This window comes from Sus scrofa, chromosome 8 (assembly GCF_000003025.6).
Source record: "Sus scrofa isolate TJ Tabasco breed Duroc chromosome 8, Sscrofa11.1, whole genome shotgun sequence".
In the NCBI taxonomy this organism is placed as follows: Eukaryota; Metazoa; Chordata; class Mammalia; order Artiodactyla; family Suidae; genus Sus; species Sus scrofa.
Window position 1 is genome coordinate 89,291 of NC_010450.4, and position 13,659 is coordinate 102,949.

General features: G+C 54.2%; 1 protein-coding gene across 1 annotated transcript in view; it reads left to right on the forward strand.

Annotated features, from left to right (window-relative positions):
* The window catches only part of PDE6B (phosphodiesterase 6B), a 31,583-nt gene that overhangs the window by 8,913 nt on the left and 9,011 nt on the right, over positions 1-13,659 (forward strand). Inside the window, exons 4-12 of the mRNA XM_021100811.1 lie at positions 8,706-8,846; positions 8,936-9,010; positions 9,897-9,961; positions 10,690-10,756; positions 10,926-10,973; positions 11,675-11,824; positions 12,024-12,167; positions 12,547-12,612; positions 13,068-13,214. Of these exons, the coding sequence (XP_020956470.1) occupies positions 8,706-8,846; positions 8,936-9,010; positions 9,897-9,961; positions 10,690-10,756; positions 10,926-10,973; positions 11,675-11,824; positions 12,024-12,167; positions 12,547-12,612; positions 13,068-13,214 (903 nt within the window). The remainder of the gene's footprint in view (positions 1-8,705; positions 8,847-8,935; positions 9,011-9,896; positions 9,962-10,689; positions 10,757-10,925; positions 10,974-11,674; positions 11,825-12,023; positions 12,168-12,546; positions 12,613-13,067; positions 13,215-13,659) is intronic.

The following is a 13,659-nucleotide window of genomic DNA, read 5'->3' on the forward strand; positions in this document are numbered from 1 at the left end:
TATAAAAATTAATATAGCTACTCTCCAGCTTTTTTTTTAATTTTTTATTTTTTTGCTTTTTAGGGCCACACCCGCGGCATATGGTGGTTCCCAGGCTAGGGGTCCAATCAGAGCTACAGCTGCTGGCCTACGCCACAGCTGTAGCAACGCCAGATCTGAGCCACGTCTGCAGCCTACACCACAGCTCACAGCAATGCCAGATCCTTAACCCACTGAGCGAAGTCAGGGATTGAACACGAAACCTCATGGTTCCTAGTCAGATTCATTTCTGATGCACCACTATGGGAACTCCTCTCCAGCTTTTTTTTTATTGCTATTAGCATGGTATATACTTCTCCATCCCTTTACTCCCCCCCGCCATTGTTTCCATGTACTGTCTTAATCATTTTTAATCTGCAGCTCAGTGGTAGTAAGTACATTCACATTACAACCACCACCGCCATCCACCTCTAGAACGCCATACAGCTTCCCAAATTGGAACTCTTTCCCCATTAAACACTAACTCCCCAGCCCCCCATCCCAGTCCCTGGAAACCACATTCTACTTTCTGTTTCTATCATTTTAACTACTCTAAGTGCCACGTATAAGTGGAATCATACATTATTTGCCTTTTGTCACCAGCTCATGTCACTGAGCATAATGTTCTCAAGGTTCGTCCATGTTGCAGCATATAACAGAATTTGCTTCCTTTTTCAGGCTGAATAGTATTCCACTCTATGTATAGACCACATTTTGCTTATCCGTTCAGCTGCTTATGAACATCTGTGTTTTCACATCTTACCCATTGTGAACAATGTTACTGTGAACATGGGGGTACAAATATCTCTTTGAAACCCTGCTTTCAATTCTTTTGAGTGTATGCTCAGAAGTGGAATTGCTGGATCGTATGGTAGTTCTGTTTAATTTCTTGAGGAAAGTCCACACTGTTCTCCAGAGTGTCTGCACCATTTTACATTCCCACAAACAGTGCACAGGAGGTCCCAATTTCTCCACATCCTTGTCAACACTTGTTTTCTGGGGTTTTTTTTCTTCTTCTTCTTCTTCTTTCTTTCTTTCTTTCTTTTTTTTTTTTTTTTTTTTTTTTTTTTTTTTTTTTTTTTTTTTCTTTTTTTGCCATGCCCATAGCATGTGGAAGTTCCTGGGCCAGGAATCAAACCCAAGCCATGGCAGTGACAACACGGAATCCTTAACCACTAGGCCACCAGGGAACTCTCGTTTTGGTTTGTTTTCAACAGTAGCCACCCTGACAGGCGTTAGTTAGTTCTGATTGTAGTTGTATTGTTTTGTTTTGGTTTTTTTTCTTTTTTTTTTTTTGTCTTTTGTCTTTTTACGGCTGTACTCATGGCATTTGGAGGTTCCCAGGCTAGGGGTCATATCTGAGCTGCAGCTGCTGGCCTATGCCACAGCCACAGCAATGCAGGATCCGAGCCACGTCTGTGACCTACACCACAGTTCACAGCAATACCAGATCCTTACCCACTGAGCAAGGCCAGGGATCAAACCTGCATCCTCATGGATGCTAGTCAGGTTTGTTAACCGCTGAGCCACAACGAGAACTCCCTGATTGTAGTTTTGATTTGCATTCCCCTAATGATTAGTGATATTGGTCATTTCTTCACATGCTTATTGGCCATTTGTATATCTTCTTTGGAGAAATGTCTATTCAAGTTCTTTGCTCAGTTTTAATTTGGCTCTTTGGTTTTGTTGTGGTGGTGGTGGTATCTGAGTTTTAGGAGTTCTCTACATAATCTAGGTATTAATCCCTTATCAAACGTATGATTTGCAAATATTTTTTTCTCCCATTGTGTATCACCTTTTCACTCTGATGATGGTGTCTTTTGATTCACAAATTTCCCAGTTTTCAGAAAGTCCAATTTATCTATTTGTTGTTGTTGTTGCTGATGTCTTTGATGTTATATCCAAGCAATCACTACCAAACCCAGTGCCATGAAGCTTTTCCTCTGAGTTTTCTTTTAAATTCATAACTTAAGGTCTTACATTTAGGTCTTGATCCATTTTGAATTATTTTTGTTTATGATGTGAGGTAATGATCTAATTTCACTCTTTTTTTGGCTGCACTCATGCATATGGAAGTTCCCAAGCCAGAGACTGAATCTGAGCAGCAGCTGCAGCCTACACACAGCTGCAGCAAAGCCAGATCCTTAACCCCCTGTGCCAGGCTGGGAGTCAAACCCACACTGCTGCAGAGAGCGCGCCAGATACTTAACCCACTGCACCACAATGGGAACTCCTCTAGCTTCAATCTTTTGCATGTGGATACCCAATTTTCTCAGCACAACTTCTTGAAAAGACTGTCCTTTCCCCACTGAATGTTCTTGACACTCTTGTCAAAAGTCATTTGGCCATGTACACCAGGATTTATTTTTTGGATCTTCTGAGTTTTTGCATGGTCTATGTCTGTCTTTATATCAATATCACATGTTTTGATTAATGTAGATTTGGGCTGTGTTTTGAAATCGTATGTGTCTTTCAGCTTCATTCTTGCTCAAGATTGTTTTGACTATTCAGGATCCCTTGAGCTTCCATACGAACTTCAGAATGGACTTTTCTATTTCTGCAAAAACATCATTGGGATTTTGATAGGGATCGTTTTGAATCTGTAGGTCACTTTGGGTAGTATTGACAGTGTAACAATATTCAGTCTTCCAATTCATAAGCAGAGGATGTCTTTCTATGCATTCGTGTCTTTATTTTGGCAATGTTTTATAGTTTTCATTGTTACAGTCATTCTAGCTTCTATAATTGCCCATGTACTTATCTTTACTGGGATCTTTATTTCTCCACAGAATTTCAAGGTCCTTTCATTTCATCTACAGGACATTTCTTGCAGGGCAGGTCTCATGGTCATGACCCCCCTCAAATTTTATTTTTCTGGGAATGTCTTCATTTCTCCCTCACTTTTGTAGGACAGTTTTGCCAGATATGGGGTTTTTGGTTGATAGGGTTTTTTTTTTTCTTTTAGCGTTTCAAATACGTCAGGCCACTGCCTCTAGCCCCAAAGTTTCTGATGAGAAATCTACTGACAAGCTTACTGACGATCCCTTGCATGTGCTGAGTCACTCCTCTTGCCGCTCTCCAGACACTCTTTCTTTCAGCAGCTGGATTATACTGTTTCTCACTGTGGGTGTCTGAGTTCACCCTGCTCAGTGTGTGCTGAGCTTCTTGGATGGCAGGATTCGTGCCTTTCGTCCAACGTGGGGCGGGGTGTGTGTACCAGCCTTATTTCTTCTCACTGTGTATGTTTCTTCTCTAGGTGAGGTCTAGCCCATCTCCCTTGGTGGGGCAGGTTGGTCTCTGAGCGCCTCTCATTCTACCCTTGCTTTGAGGCTTCCTTCCTCCCACCTTTCTCTCAGCAAGGCCCCTTAACTGCTGCTATAAGGACAGTTCCCCAAATTCTTATCAGCAGCTCCAAAACGGTGGACTCAGGCCAAGATTCAAATTCAACCCCACATGCCCCAGGTGTAGGCTTTGGGGAGGCAAGTCTGGGAGCATTTTCTGGGTCCCACCCCCCCACACACTTTCCCTCAGTGGATCTCACCCAGGGGGGTGGTGTTCCCTCCAGGAAAGTCAGATCTCAGAAGAAGCTGGGCTTTTCATTCTTCATCTGTCGTATCCTGAGCTCCCTCTGCAGATACTCCCACTTTTCTGCTCCCCCTCATGCATTCCACCTTGGGGTCCCTTTCCTTCTGCACCTCTCATCAGCCACCCCAACTCGGAAATCAGAGCCATACTCTGAAAACAGGTTGTGTCACTGGGTGGCCTTCAAGGTCTCCCCTGCAGTCCCCTGCCCCTTTTCAGCTCTCTTCACTCCACCATTCCGCCCCAGGCATGCTCCCCTCAGGGACCTTTGTATTTGCTGGTCCCTCGGCAAAGAGCACTGTCCCACATGCTCATGGCCCCTTGTGTCCCACACGCCCATGGCCCCTTTGTGGTGAGATCGCCCCCACCAGAGCACCCCTTGCACTCCAGCCCTGCATTCCCTACCCAAGCCCACCTGTTGTGTCCCCTACACTTACTCATATCTTTGTAATAGGCCATCTGGTTGGCTGGTTTGTTCATGTTCTAGCCACTGCCCTCGCCATTAGAAAGTGAATTCTAGAAGTTGGGGATGTGTGTCTGTTCTGTCGTCCAGTTACACCCTAACCTACAGCAGGCAATAAACGCCATTCCAGCAAATGAATTTCTGACACTTAGGAAACACAGACTCTCTGGAAACTTGTTGTTTGTAGCTCTGCAGACGACACACGTGAGCAGATGTGCTGTAGGTGGGGCTTCTCAAGGGGACTTCCCACAACAGACACTCGTGTCTCAATTAAGCCCTTTGATTTCCACTCAGACATTGCCTAATCCCAGTAGAAAGCATTTCTGAGACCTTAAACTCTGAACGGCATTTTAAAGAAATCTAATTACTCCCAGCTCTTTTTGAAAGGAAAAAAATCTAAAATGAACAAAGATTGGCGTTCCCACTGTGGCTCAGCAGTGATGAACCCAACTAGTGTCCATGAGAACACAGGTTCAATCCCCGGCCTCTCAGTGGGTTAAGGATCTGGCATTGCTGTGAGTCGTGGTGTAGGTCGTGGACGTGGCTCGTATCCCGCGTTGCTGTGGCTGTGGTGTAGGCCAACAGCTATAGCTCTGATTCGATCCCTAGCCTGGGAACCTCCATGTGCCGCACCTGCAGCCCTAAAGAAAATAAAATAAACAAAGACTGATTCCCACGTTTCCTGGTGCTGTGGGGGAGGAGCTGACTGGAAAGAAAAGCAGTTCTCAGTGTGGTGCCCACACCCTCTTCCCCCAACCTTAGCAGCTGTTGGGGTCCCAGGTCCCCTCAGGTGCTGCTGCCCCTCCCCAAGTCAAGAGCCACTGTCGGTCCTGCTCACTCTCCCTGTGGACTCCGGCTCAGCAGCTCCCATCAATCCATTTCTGAGAGCATCAAAGCCGTGGACACAATAAGGAAATCAAAGTTTTGACCCTGGGATATTGGAATTTCTCTCTGATCTATCACAACAAGCTGACTGGCCCGTTTTAGCTATGATTTCCATTGCCTGACGGTGTGTGTTGCACCAATAGCTAGATGAAAGGCTCACAGGTGAAGGACTTTGACCTCCCCTGCTTCCAGGCTATGCTTTCATCCATGACCCCCTGGCTGGTGTGAAGCCTGAGCACGTGCACAGCCCTCCCAGGACAGCGTGGGCAGCCTCCCATTTCACGAAGCCACACAGAGAGCACAGGGGCTCAAATGCTGGTCTCATATTCCTGATATGTCAACCAGGGGAAGCGTTAGGAAGTCAGGATATGTGAGCCCAGAGGCAGCAAAATGGGGCTGCCTGGCCTCTCCATCCTGGGCAATACAAGCCAGTTTCTATCGATGATGCTGCCACCATGGTGTCGCTGGGCAGGAGGATGGGAAAAGACGTGCTGGACTGTGGACCTTCTTTCCCTGTCAGAAACCTCAAGAGTAGTGAAGTAAGGAGGAAAAGCGAGTTGGCGTATTTATGACTTTTGACTTAATACAATATTCTTAATTTTTAAGTTAACATTACTTAACTTGAATAGTGACTCTGTTTAACAACGGACTCTCAAAATTCCTCAAGATTCAACGAGCAACTCTCACGAACTTGCCACTAAATAAGAGCCTTGGGCGCTCCCTGGGGTCACCCCTCCCAACGGTCCCCTGCCCTCAGGGCGCACTGACACCTCCCTCCCATGGTGTAAGCAGAAGGTTAGGCCTCACAAGGCCAGCCTCTGCTTCTGGGGGCTGTGCGGGCTTCTGTACTTTCTGTCCCCAAATGCCATTGGAAGCCCCTCATTTCCAGTGTCACCAGGTCATCCCTCACCCGCTTTCATCTTGGAAAATTAAGCCAGGACACACCTGATGAATCCACGAAGGGCAATCCTGCAGCTGCCTGGCTGACCACACACTCCCAGTTGCTCCAGCAATCACCTGGGGTCGTAGTCGCATAAAATATGGAGCACAAGACACTAGCTTGATTTAACAAGCCTCCAACATTTTAAAGTCAGGATTTTACATAAAAATCAGGGTTTCTAGCTTCTGAGGAAAGCCTGATCACATCCCCTGACCCTAAAGGCCACTCACTGGGGGTTCCGGCCTGCTAATCTCCCGCAGACAACTTGGAGGGTGTCAGCCAGCCTGGGGCTCTCCTTGGCCTGGAGTTGGGGGTGAGGGTGGGGGCTGGCCTGAGAAGACCTGTAACTAATGTAACGAGTGGGGGCGGGGACCAAGAAGAACCGGGGAGTGGGAGACAGAGTGTTGGGGGCACCACTGAGACACCAAGATCCACAGCCGTTCAAGGCCCCGGATGGGAGGGAGGAGCAGACTGGCTCCAGAAGAATCACCCCAGAGTGACAGCGGACAGGGGCTGCATGAGGCCACTTATACAAGATTCTGGAGCCCTTCAACCTCAACAGTCAGACTAGCTGTGCCAGGAGGAGTTGGGGTGCTGGCTGAGGGCAGAGCACCTCCTTGGGGCTGGAATGCTCCAAGTCCTGGCCTGGTGGTGGCTACACAGGTGCACGCTGACCTGAGAGTCCATCCAGCTTGCTCCCCAAACGCCTGTGCTCGCTCACTCAGGGCACACACCAGCCTAAGTTGAAAACGGAAACAGGAAGATGGAGAGCAGAGGCCTGGAGAGGGCCAGGCTGCCTGACTTCAGATCACCGTGGACGCCGTTGCCTGACCCACGGAGTCTGTTTCCTTGGGGCCAGAACAGAACCAGCTTCAGAGCAGCATCCAGCGTGGAAGTAGTCCTTGGGGGTTCACTGGGACAGAGGAGGGGACATGTGAGGAGTGGAAGGTGTCACCTAGAGGCTGTGCTCTGAGGCCTAAGCCCTTTCCCTCCTCAATGTCCCCCTCCTAGGGGACATATCTGGGGACTGAAATACCCAGATGGCTCAAAAGTTAGGTGTGCAGCCCAGACAACCCGGCCCCAAGCTCAGGTGTCCAGGACACCTCTGAGCCCCGGACCACTCCACCCTGATATCTGTGATGTGGGCTCTGGTCCCTAACAGGGATTGGTACCCAGGGAGAGCTCAGTGAGTGTCTGTGGGGTGGATGCACAGGTGACCAATGTATACACATGCTCAGACACGCTCACGCGGGGCTCCTGAGGGCCTGACACCTGTTCCACCTCTAATCCTCCCAGCATTCTGAGGGCAGAACGTCATTATGCCATTTTATAGGCAGGGAAGCTGAGGTCTCAGTTAGCCAACCTTCCCAAGGTCAGAGAGCAGGGGAGGGGCAGATGGGCACCGTTACCCACTGCACGGGGCACATGTGGCTGGGGAGTTCTGTGCTGGGTGCGTTCATTTCCAGGCCACTGGCTGTGGGTGCCAAGGTGCTTAGTCACCCCTGACAGATGAAGGAGATGCAGGGCGGTGGGGCAGTGACTGTGAAGGCCCGCCTTCTCCTGATACAGGTGCGCAGACTTCCAGCTGGCAGCTGGCTACAGGCATGGGGTTCAGAGCTTCTGCCTTAGAGCAGCAAACCTCACCTCCTTCCATGCCCTGGACGAGTGCACACAGAGCACTCGGGCGAGGCGCTGCCCTGGCCTGGCAGACGCCAGGCCTCCTGACCTCGCAGAGCTGGTCGAGTGGGGAGACGAGGAGACCGACCACCTCCGAGGTCCGAGAGGGGCTGCAGGGGTCTGGTGCTCAAAGAGGGCCCACTTGAGACGACTTGAGGCTGAGACTCAAGAAAGAGAAGTCTCTGGAATGAGGGCTGCGGAGGCAGAGGACAGAGCCTGTGTTAAGGCCCTGTGGTTGGCCAGCGTGTGGTTGGTCACTGGGAGTGAGATGGGCCGGGCCGGTGGAAAGCCTCCGCCACAAGGGAGGGCGGTGGGCTGCCCCCTGGTGATGCTGGGACGGGCAAGTCTCCAAAGCCCACCCCGCATGTGACAGCAAAGGGGAGGATGCAGCAGAGGGCCCCGAGGGGGCTGGCAGGAAGGAGCCCTGCAGGGAAGAACTGCAGGGGCAGAGGAGGGGCTGGGTGACTGGCCACCCTCATTAAAGGTCCGAAGACACGAGGGTGGTGAGTGCATGTCAAAGGCTGGGGCCTAGAGGGACCTGCCCGTGGGCAGTGGCTGAGGAGTGGGGAGAAGAGCCTGACGGGTGGACCTGGACAGCAGCCTGGGGCCCAGTCCCGGGTCAGTGTCCAGGCAGGATCTGGCCAGGGCCTTCTAGAGCGTGTCAGTGAGTCATGCTCAGTTCTCTTTGCAGAGACCATAAAAACACTGGGCGTCCAGAAAATAAGCCATGTTCTCAAGCCCCAGCTTTTCACAGGCTAATTACGGAGGGCTGGCTGGTCAGATCTTTGCCTTTCAAGCTCAGGGCAATTGATTTCGCTTTTCGTTCATTCATTCGCCAATCCAGCCTGGACCAGCGCCAGATAGTGAGTGGCAGGGATGTGGCTAAGGCCTGGAGACCTTCCCTTCCAGTCTGTTTCCAGGGCCACTGAGGCAGGGAACAGAGTCGCTGTGCTGGGACCAAACCCTGGGTGCTAGCGCTCTGCAGAGACGCACCGTGGATCCGTGTCCCCCTGGGGTCCCATGGTCAGATGCATGTGTGAATGTGTGTCTCAAGTGGGACAGTTCACACCCAGGTGCAGCCATGGGCAGACAGGTGTGGGTAGGTGTGGCCCTGGGCCCACAGGTGTGTCGCTTCCCCAGGTGCTGCTCTGGTCGGCCAACAAGGTGTTTGAGGAGCTGACAGACATTGAGAGGCAGTTCCACAAGGCCTTCTACACTGTGCGGGCCTATCTGAACTGCGACCGGTATTCGGTAGGCCTTCTGGACATGACCAAGGAGAAGGTGAGGCCTCGGCACCCACGGTCCTCCTGGCCCACCTCATCCTGCCCGGCACTGACTCAGTGACTCACTCCCTTCTCTTCTCTGCCCAGGAATTCTTTGATGTGTGGCCTGTGCTGATGGGAGAAGCCCAGCCCTACTCGGGCCCACGCACACCTGACGGCCGTGTGAGTCACGGGGTGGTGGGGGACAGGCCTTGCCCGCACACCCCCAATCTCCTGGCTCCAACTCCAGGGCAGGAGGGGGTTGTCCCAGCCCAACCAGGGTGGGAGAGAGAGGGCTAGGAGAAGGGGGTGGGGGGTGGGAACAATGGCTGGGGGCTGGCTGGCCTCTGACCACCCAAGAGGGCAGGTCCTCAAGTGAATCCCCACAACTGCTGCGGAGCTTCAGGGCCGGGGCCAGGACTGGTCTGATGAGGGTTGTGGGTCTGGTTGCAATGGCCAAGGTCTCTTCTGACGGACCAGTCCTCCTGCTGCCCTGTTCCTAAGTCACTGCAGCATCTGCCACATGGGGGCGATCACAAGTGGTGCCACATGAGGGATGTGAAAGGGACAGGAACATGGGCGGATATTTCTGCCACTCATTGCCACCTGGTCACGCTTCATAGCCTGGCCATGCCTCAGCCTTCCTCCCTGTCAAATGGGGCGATAGCAGGGTATCCCAGTGACGCTGTGAGGTCTGTGTGCTCGGTGCATACAAGAGTCGCTGCAGAAGGGTCGCCTGTGACCGTGACTTGCCATGGTTATTAGTGTGTGTGTGTGTGTGTGTGTGTGTGTGTGTGTGTGTATCGCAGCTGCACAGGCCTGGAAGGGTTGTGTGGGCGTGTGTGAAGGGGTATGGCACCCAGTTTGCATGTCCCATGAGGGTCACTGATGGTCCACGAGCCTGTACACCAAGAGCATGTGTGTGCCCCTGTGGCTTGTGTGGGCATATGCGGCGTGTCATTTGTGCTGCGGTGCAGGTGGTGGGGCCACGGTGTGTCCAGGCAGCTCCTCCAACTCCTGAGGACTTTCCGTAGGGGAGCCCCTCACGCCTGCTGGGTCTGCTTTTCAGGAAATCCTCTTCTACAAGGTCATCGACTACATCCTCCACGGCAAGGAAGACATCAAAGTCATCCCGTAGGTGCCGGTTTCACGAGAAGCATCTCCCGGGGCAGGACCACCCCGCCGGGGCTGTCACAGTGGAGTCAGAGGCACACGCTGCGCCCCTGGGCTGTGGGCAGCGAGCGGGGCAGGGAGGGAGTCTGACTCGCTGGTCTGGGAGGCAACCAACCAGGGGCAGGAGGAGGCCTGAAGCACCCTGGGTGTCATCCAGGGGGTCAGGCGAGCTCTCCAGGTGCCCCAGTCAGCAGCAACGGGCCTGTGGGGCCCTTGGGGTCTCATCCTGGGTTCACTCAGCCAGCTCAGCTCTGCACACCCCAGGGGCACCAGCCCCGTGGAGAGCAGAGCCCCGTGGAGGTCAGGGCAGCGCTCCAACCTGGAGAGCCCAGCGAATGGCAGTGGGCCATTTCCAGCACTACGGCTGCATGGCCATGGGACCTCCATGGCCACATAAGCCCGGCAGGACCCCACCCAATAGCCCCATGCGGGGACTGGGATCCAGGGCTGGGACTAGGAATGGAGCACATGGCCTCCAGCAGGAAAGGGGTCCTGGGGGACAAGGGGCCTCAGCAGGGGCAAGGGAGAAACAAAGCAGCTCAGGCACCCCCCAAACTCACCCCCACCTCCCCTCACCCTCTTCAAGTCCTTGACAGCTTCCCACAACCCACCTGGAGCTCAGGGAAGGGGACTGGCCCATGCATCACCCAGCACCTGGTCTGTCTGACCCTCTGCTTCTCTCGCCACAGCTCACCCCCGGCCGACCACTGGGCCCTTGCCAGTGGCCTTCCAACCTACGTGGCAGAAAGTGGCTTTGTGAGTTCCCCCAGAGCCTACACTTGACCCCTGGCGCCCCTGCCCTTCCCGCAGGGCTATGTGCCCCACCTTGCCTGCTTAGATGCTCATCAGCTTGGCCCGTCCACTGTAGACCCACGCTGTATATTCGGCTACTTCAGGTGAAATTGTGTTTTTGATCCTTCTCCAGATCTGTAACATTATGAATGCCCCAGCCGATGAAATGTTCAAATTTCAGGTATCTGTCTCTTCATTAATGGAAAATATATTGTATTTAGGAAAGAAAATACTGTGGTTCAGAAATGATGGACTGAATTTGTTTCTGCTGCTTAAGAAAAACCTCCAATGTCAGAGGCTGACGGCCTCAGATCTTTGTTCCATCTGCAGGTTGGCTGTGCCTGGCTGTGCCTGGCTGTGCCTGGCTGTGCCTGGCGAGGGTTCGTGATTGCTCCACCTGGGGACACATGGCCAGGGCAGGCTCTTCTCTGAGGGAGGCCAGGGTCAAGCGGACCCATGGAAATGGGGGTTGTCCCTCAGGGCCTCCTCCAGGAACTGGCCAGTGTCCCCATTTCACTGGGGTGAGAGACAGGACCAGGGGCAATCTGTGGGGCCAGTGGGACGGGAACGCAGGCCCTCGTTGCACAGTGGCTAGGAGCTTGGGCTTCCAAGAGCGGGACCTCGGGTGGCCACAGCACTCGTGGTGCAGCCGCCTGGTGGGAGGGCCCTCTGTCTCCTCCAGGGAGACATCGTGACGCGCAGGTGCGGGCGGGAAGCTCTCGGGCACAGCACGGGGCCCACACAGGAGAAGGGTGACTCAGTCTCCGCAGTTTGAGGGCAGAAGAAGGGAGGCTCACACTCCCTGGACCCCCTGGGCGACAGGCCGGGCCAGGGCCAAGGCCGGGGCCAAGGCCACGGTCAGCTCAGACGCCTCTCGCGCAGGATGGGCCTCTGGACGACTCCGGGTGGACCATCAAGAACGTCCTCTCCATGCCCATCGTCAACAAGAAGGAGGAGATTGTGGGGGTTGCAACGTTTTACAACAGGAAGGATGGGAAGCCCTTTGATGAGCAGGACGAAGTCCTGATGGAGGTAAACACCTGTCACGGGGCGGGGGCGGGGCCTGGAGGTGACACCTGTGTGGTGGGAAGCACACAGCCGCGTGGGGTCCCTCCCGGCTACCTGCTCCGGGGCCCTGTCCTGGCCCGGGCCACAGGAAGAGCTGTAAGGGCTCCTCCTGGGAGCCTGCCCCGGGGTGCTCACGGCGGGGTGCTGACGCTCGCGCCTGCAGTCTCTCACGCAGTTCCTGGGCTGGTCGGTGCTGAACACCGACACCTACGACAGAATGAACAAGCTGGAGAACCGCAAGGACATCGCCCAGGACATGGTTCTGTACCACGTGAAGTGCGACAAGGATGAAATCCAGTCCATTCTGGCACGTCGGGCCCTCTGGCAGGGAGGCGGGGGGTCCCAATTGTTAGGGCAGGTCCTGGAGCCCACGCCATGCATGGCTGGGCTTATCCCTGCCCTGAGCTCAGGCCCCCAGCTGTGGGCAGGGAGTGGCCACAGGGGTCACGCCGTGTGAGGCTTCAGTGTCATGGTCCAAGTGCAGAGTGTAAGCCCGTGCCGGAGAGGCAGGGATGTGAGGAAATGAGAGGCAGCCACGGGCACCGCCCCTTCTCTCTGGACCCGGACGCTCTGGCTGGGGCCTCCCAAGGCTCCCACAGCTCTCTTAGGCCAGACATCACTGTCCCACCATCACGAGGGGCATGGCTGACCCTGTCACTCCACCTCACATCTGTGTCCTCTCCTAGCCAACAAGAGAGCGCTTTGGGAAGGAGCCTGCCGACTGCGAGGAGGACGAGCTGGGGAAACTCTTGGTCAGAGTCCGCTCTCACCCCTCAGATGGAGACGGGAGGCCCAAGGGTGGGGGGTCTCCATTCCCAGGAGGCCGGGATGAGCGGGGGCGCGGAGTGTGGCCTCGCGCTCTTGGGCTGTTGCTGCCTCGCTCCTCTGCACCGGCTGCACCCGGGCGTCCGCGTGTCCTTGTCTCCTTCTGGGTGTGCCTGGGCGTGTGCATGTCTTCGTGTTTGTTTCCCTGGCAACGTCACCGTGTCGCCCAGCCGGCAAGTTCTTGTTGTTGGGCCACAGGTGAGAGAAGTGGGGAGGAATGGCCCGAGCCAGCAGGGGATGTGAGTGCCCAGGCCGCAGGCCCGAGGTTACCAGACACCTGCCATTTGTCGGGCTGGACAGAGGGTCCTGGGAGGAAAGGAGACGAGGAGCAAGTGGGGCTTCTGTGGGCCTGCCTCCCTCAGCCCCACGATCCCTCCTACAGAAGGAAGTGCTGCCAGGGCCCACTAAGTTTGACATCTATGAGTTCCACTTCTCCGACCTGGAGTGCACGGAGCTGGAGCTGGTCAAATGCGGCATCCAGATGTACTATGAGCTGGGCGTGGTTCGAAAGTTCCAGATCCCGCAGGAGGTGAGGGGTCTTGATCAGGGGCCCAGATCTCCAGGAAGTGGGGAAGATGTGCTCTGGGGTCCCAGATCCAGCAGGAAGTTTGGGGGAAAGGATGTTCATTACAGAATGGACAGGGCAGGCCAGTAAACTACACATGGCAAGTGTGCCTGGAGTCCATGACTGGATGGCAGGCTGGCTGGATGGATGGATGAGTGAATGAATGGATGGGTGGGTGGGTGGGTGGAAGGATGGATGGATGGAAGGATGGATGAATAGATAGATGGATGGGAGTTCCCTTCCTGGCTCAGTGGTTAACGTACCCGACTAGGAAACATGAGGATGCAGGTTCAATCCCCAGCCTCACTCGGTGGGTTAAGGATCCAGTGTTGCCGTGATAGGTCGCAGACATGGCTCAGGTCCTGTATTGCTGTGGCTGTGGTGCAGGCCAGCAGCTGTAGCTCCAATT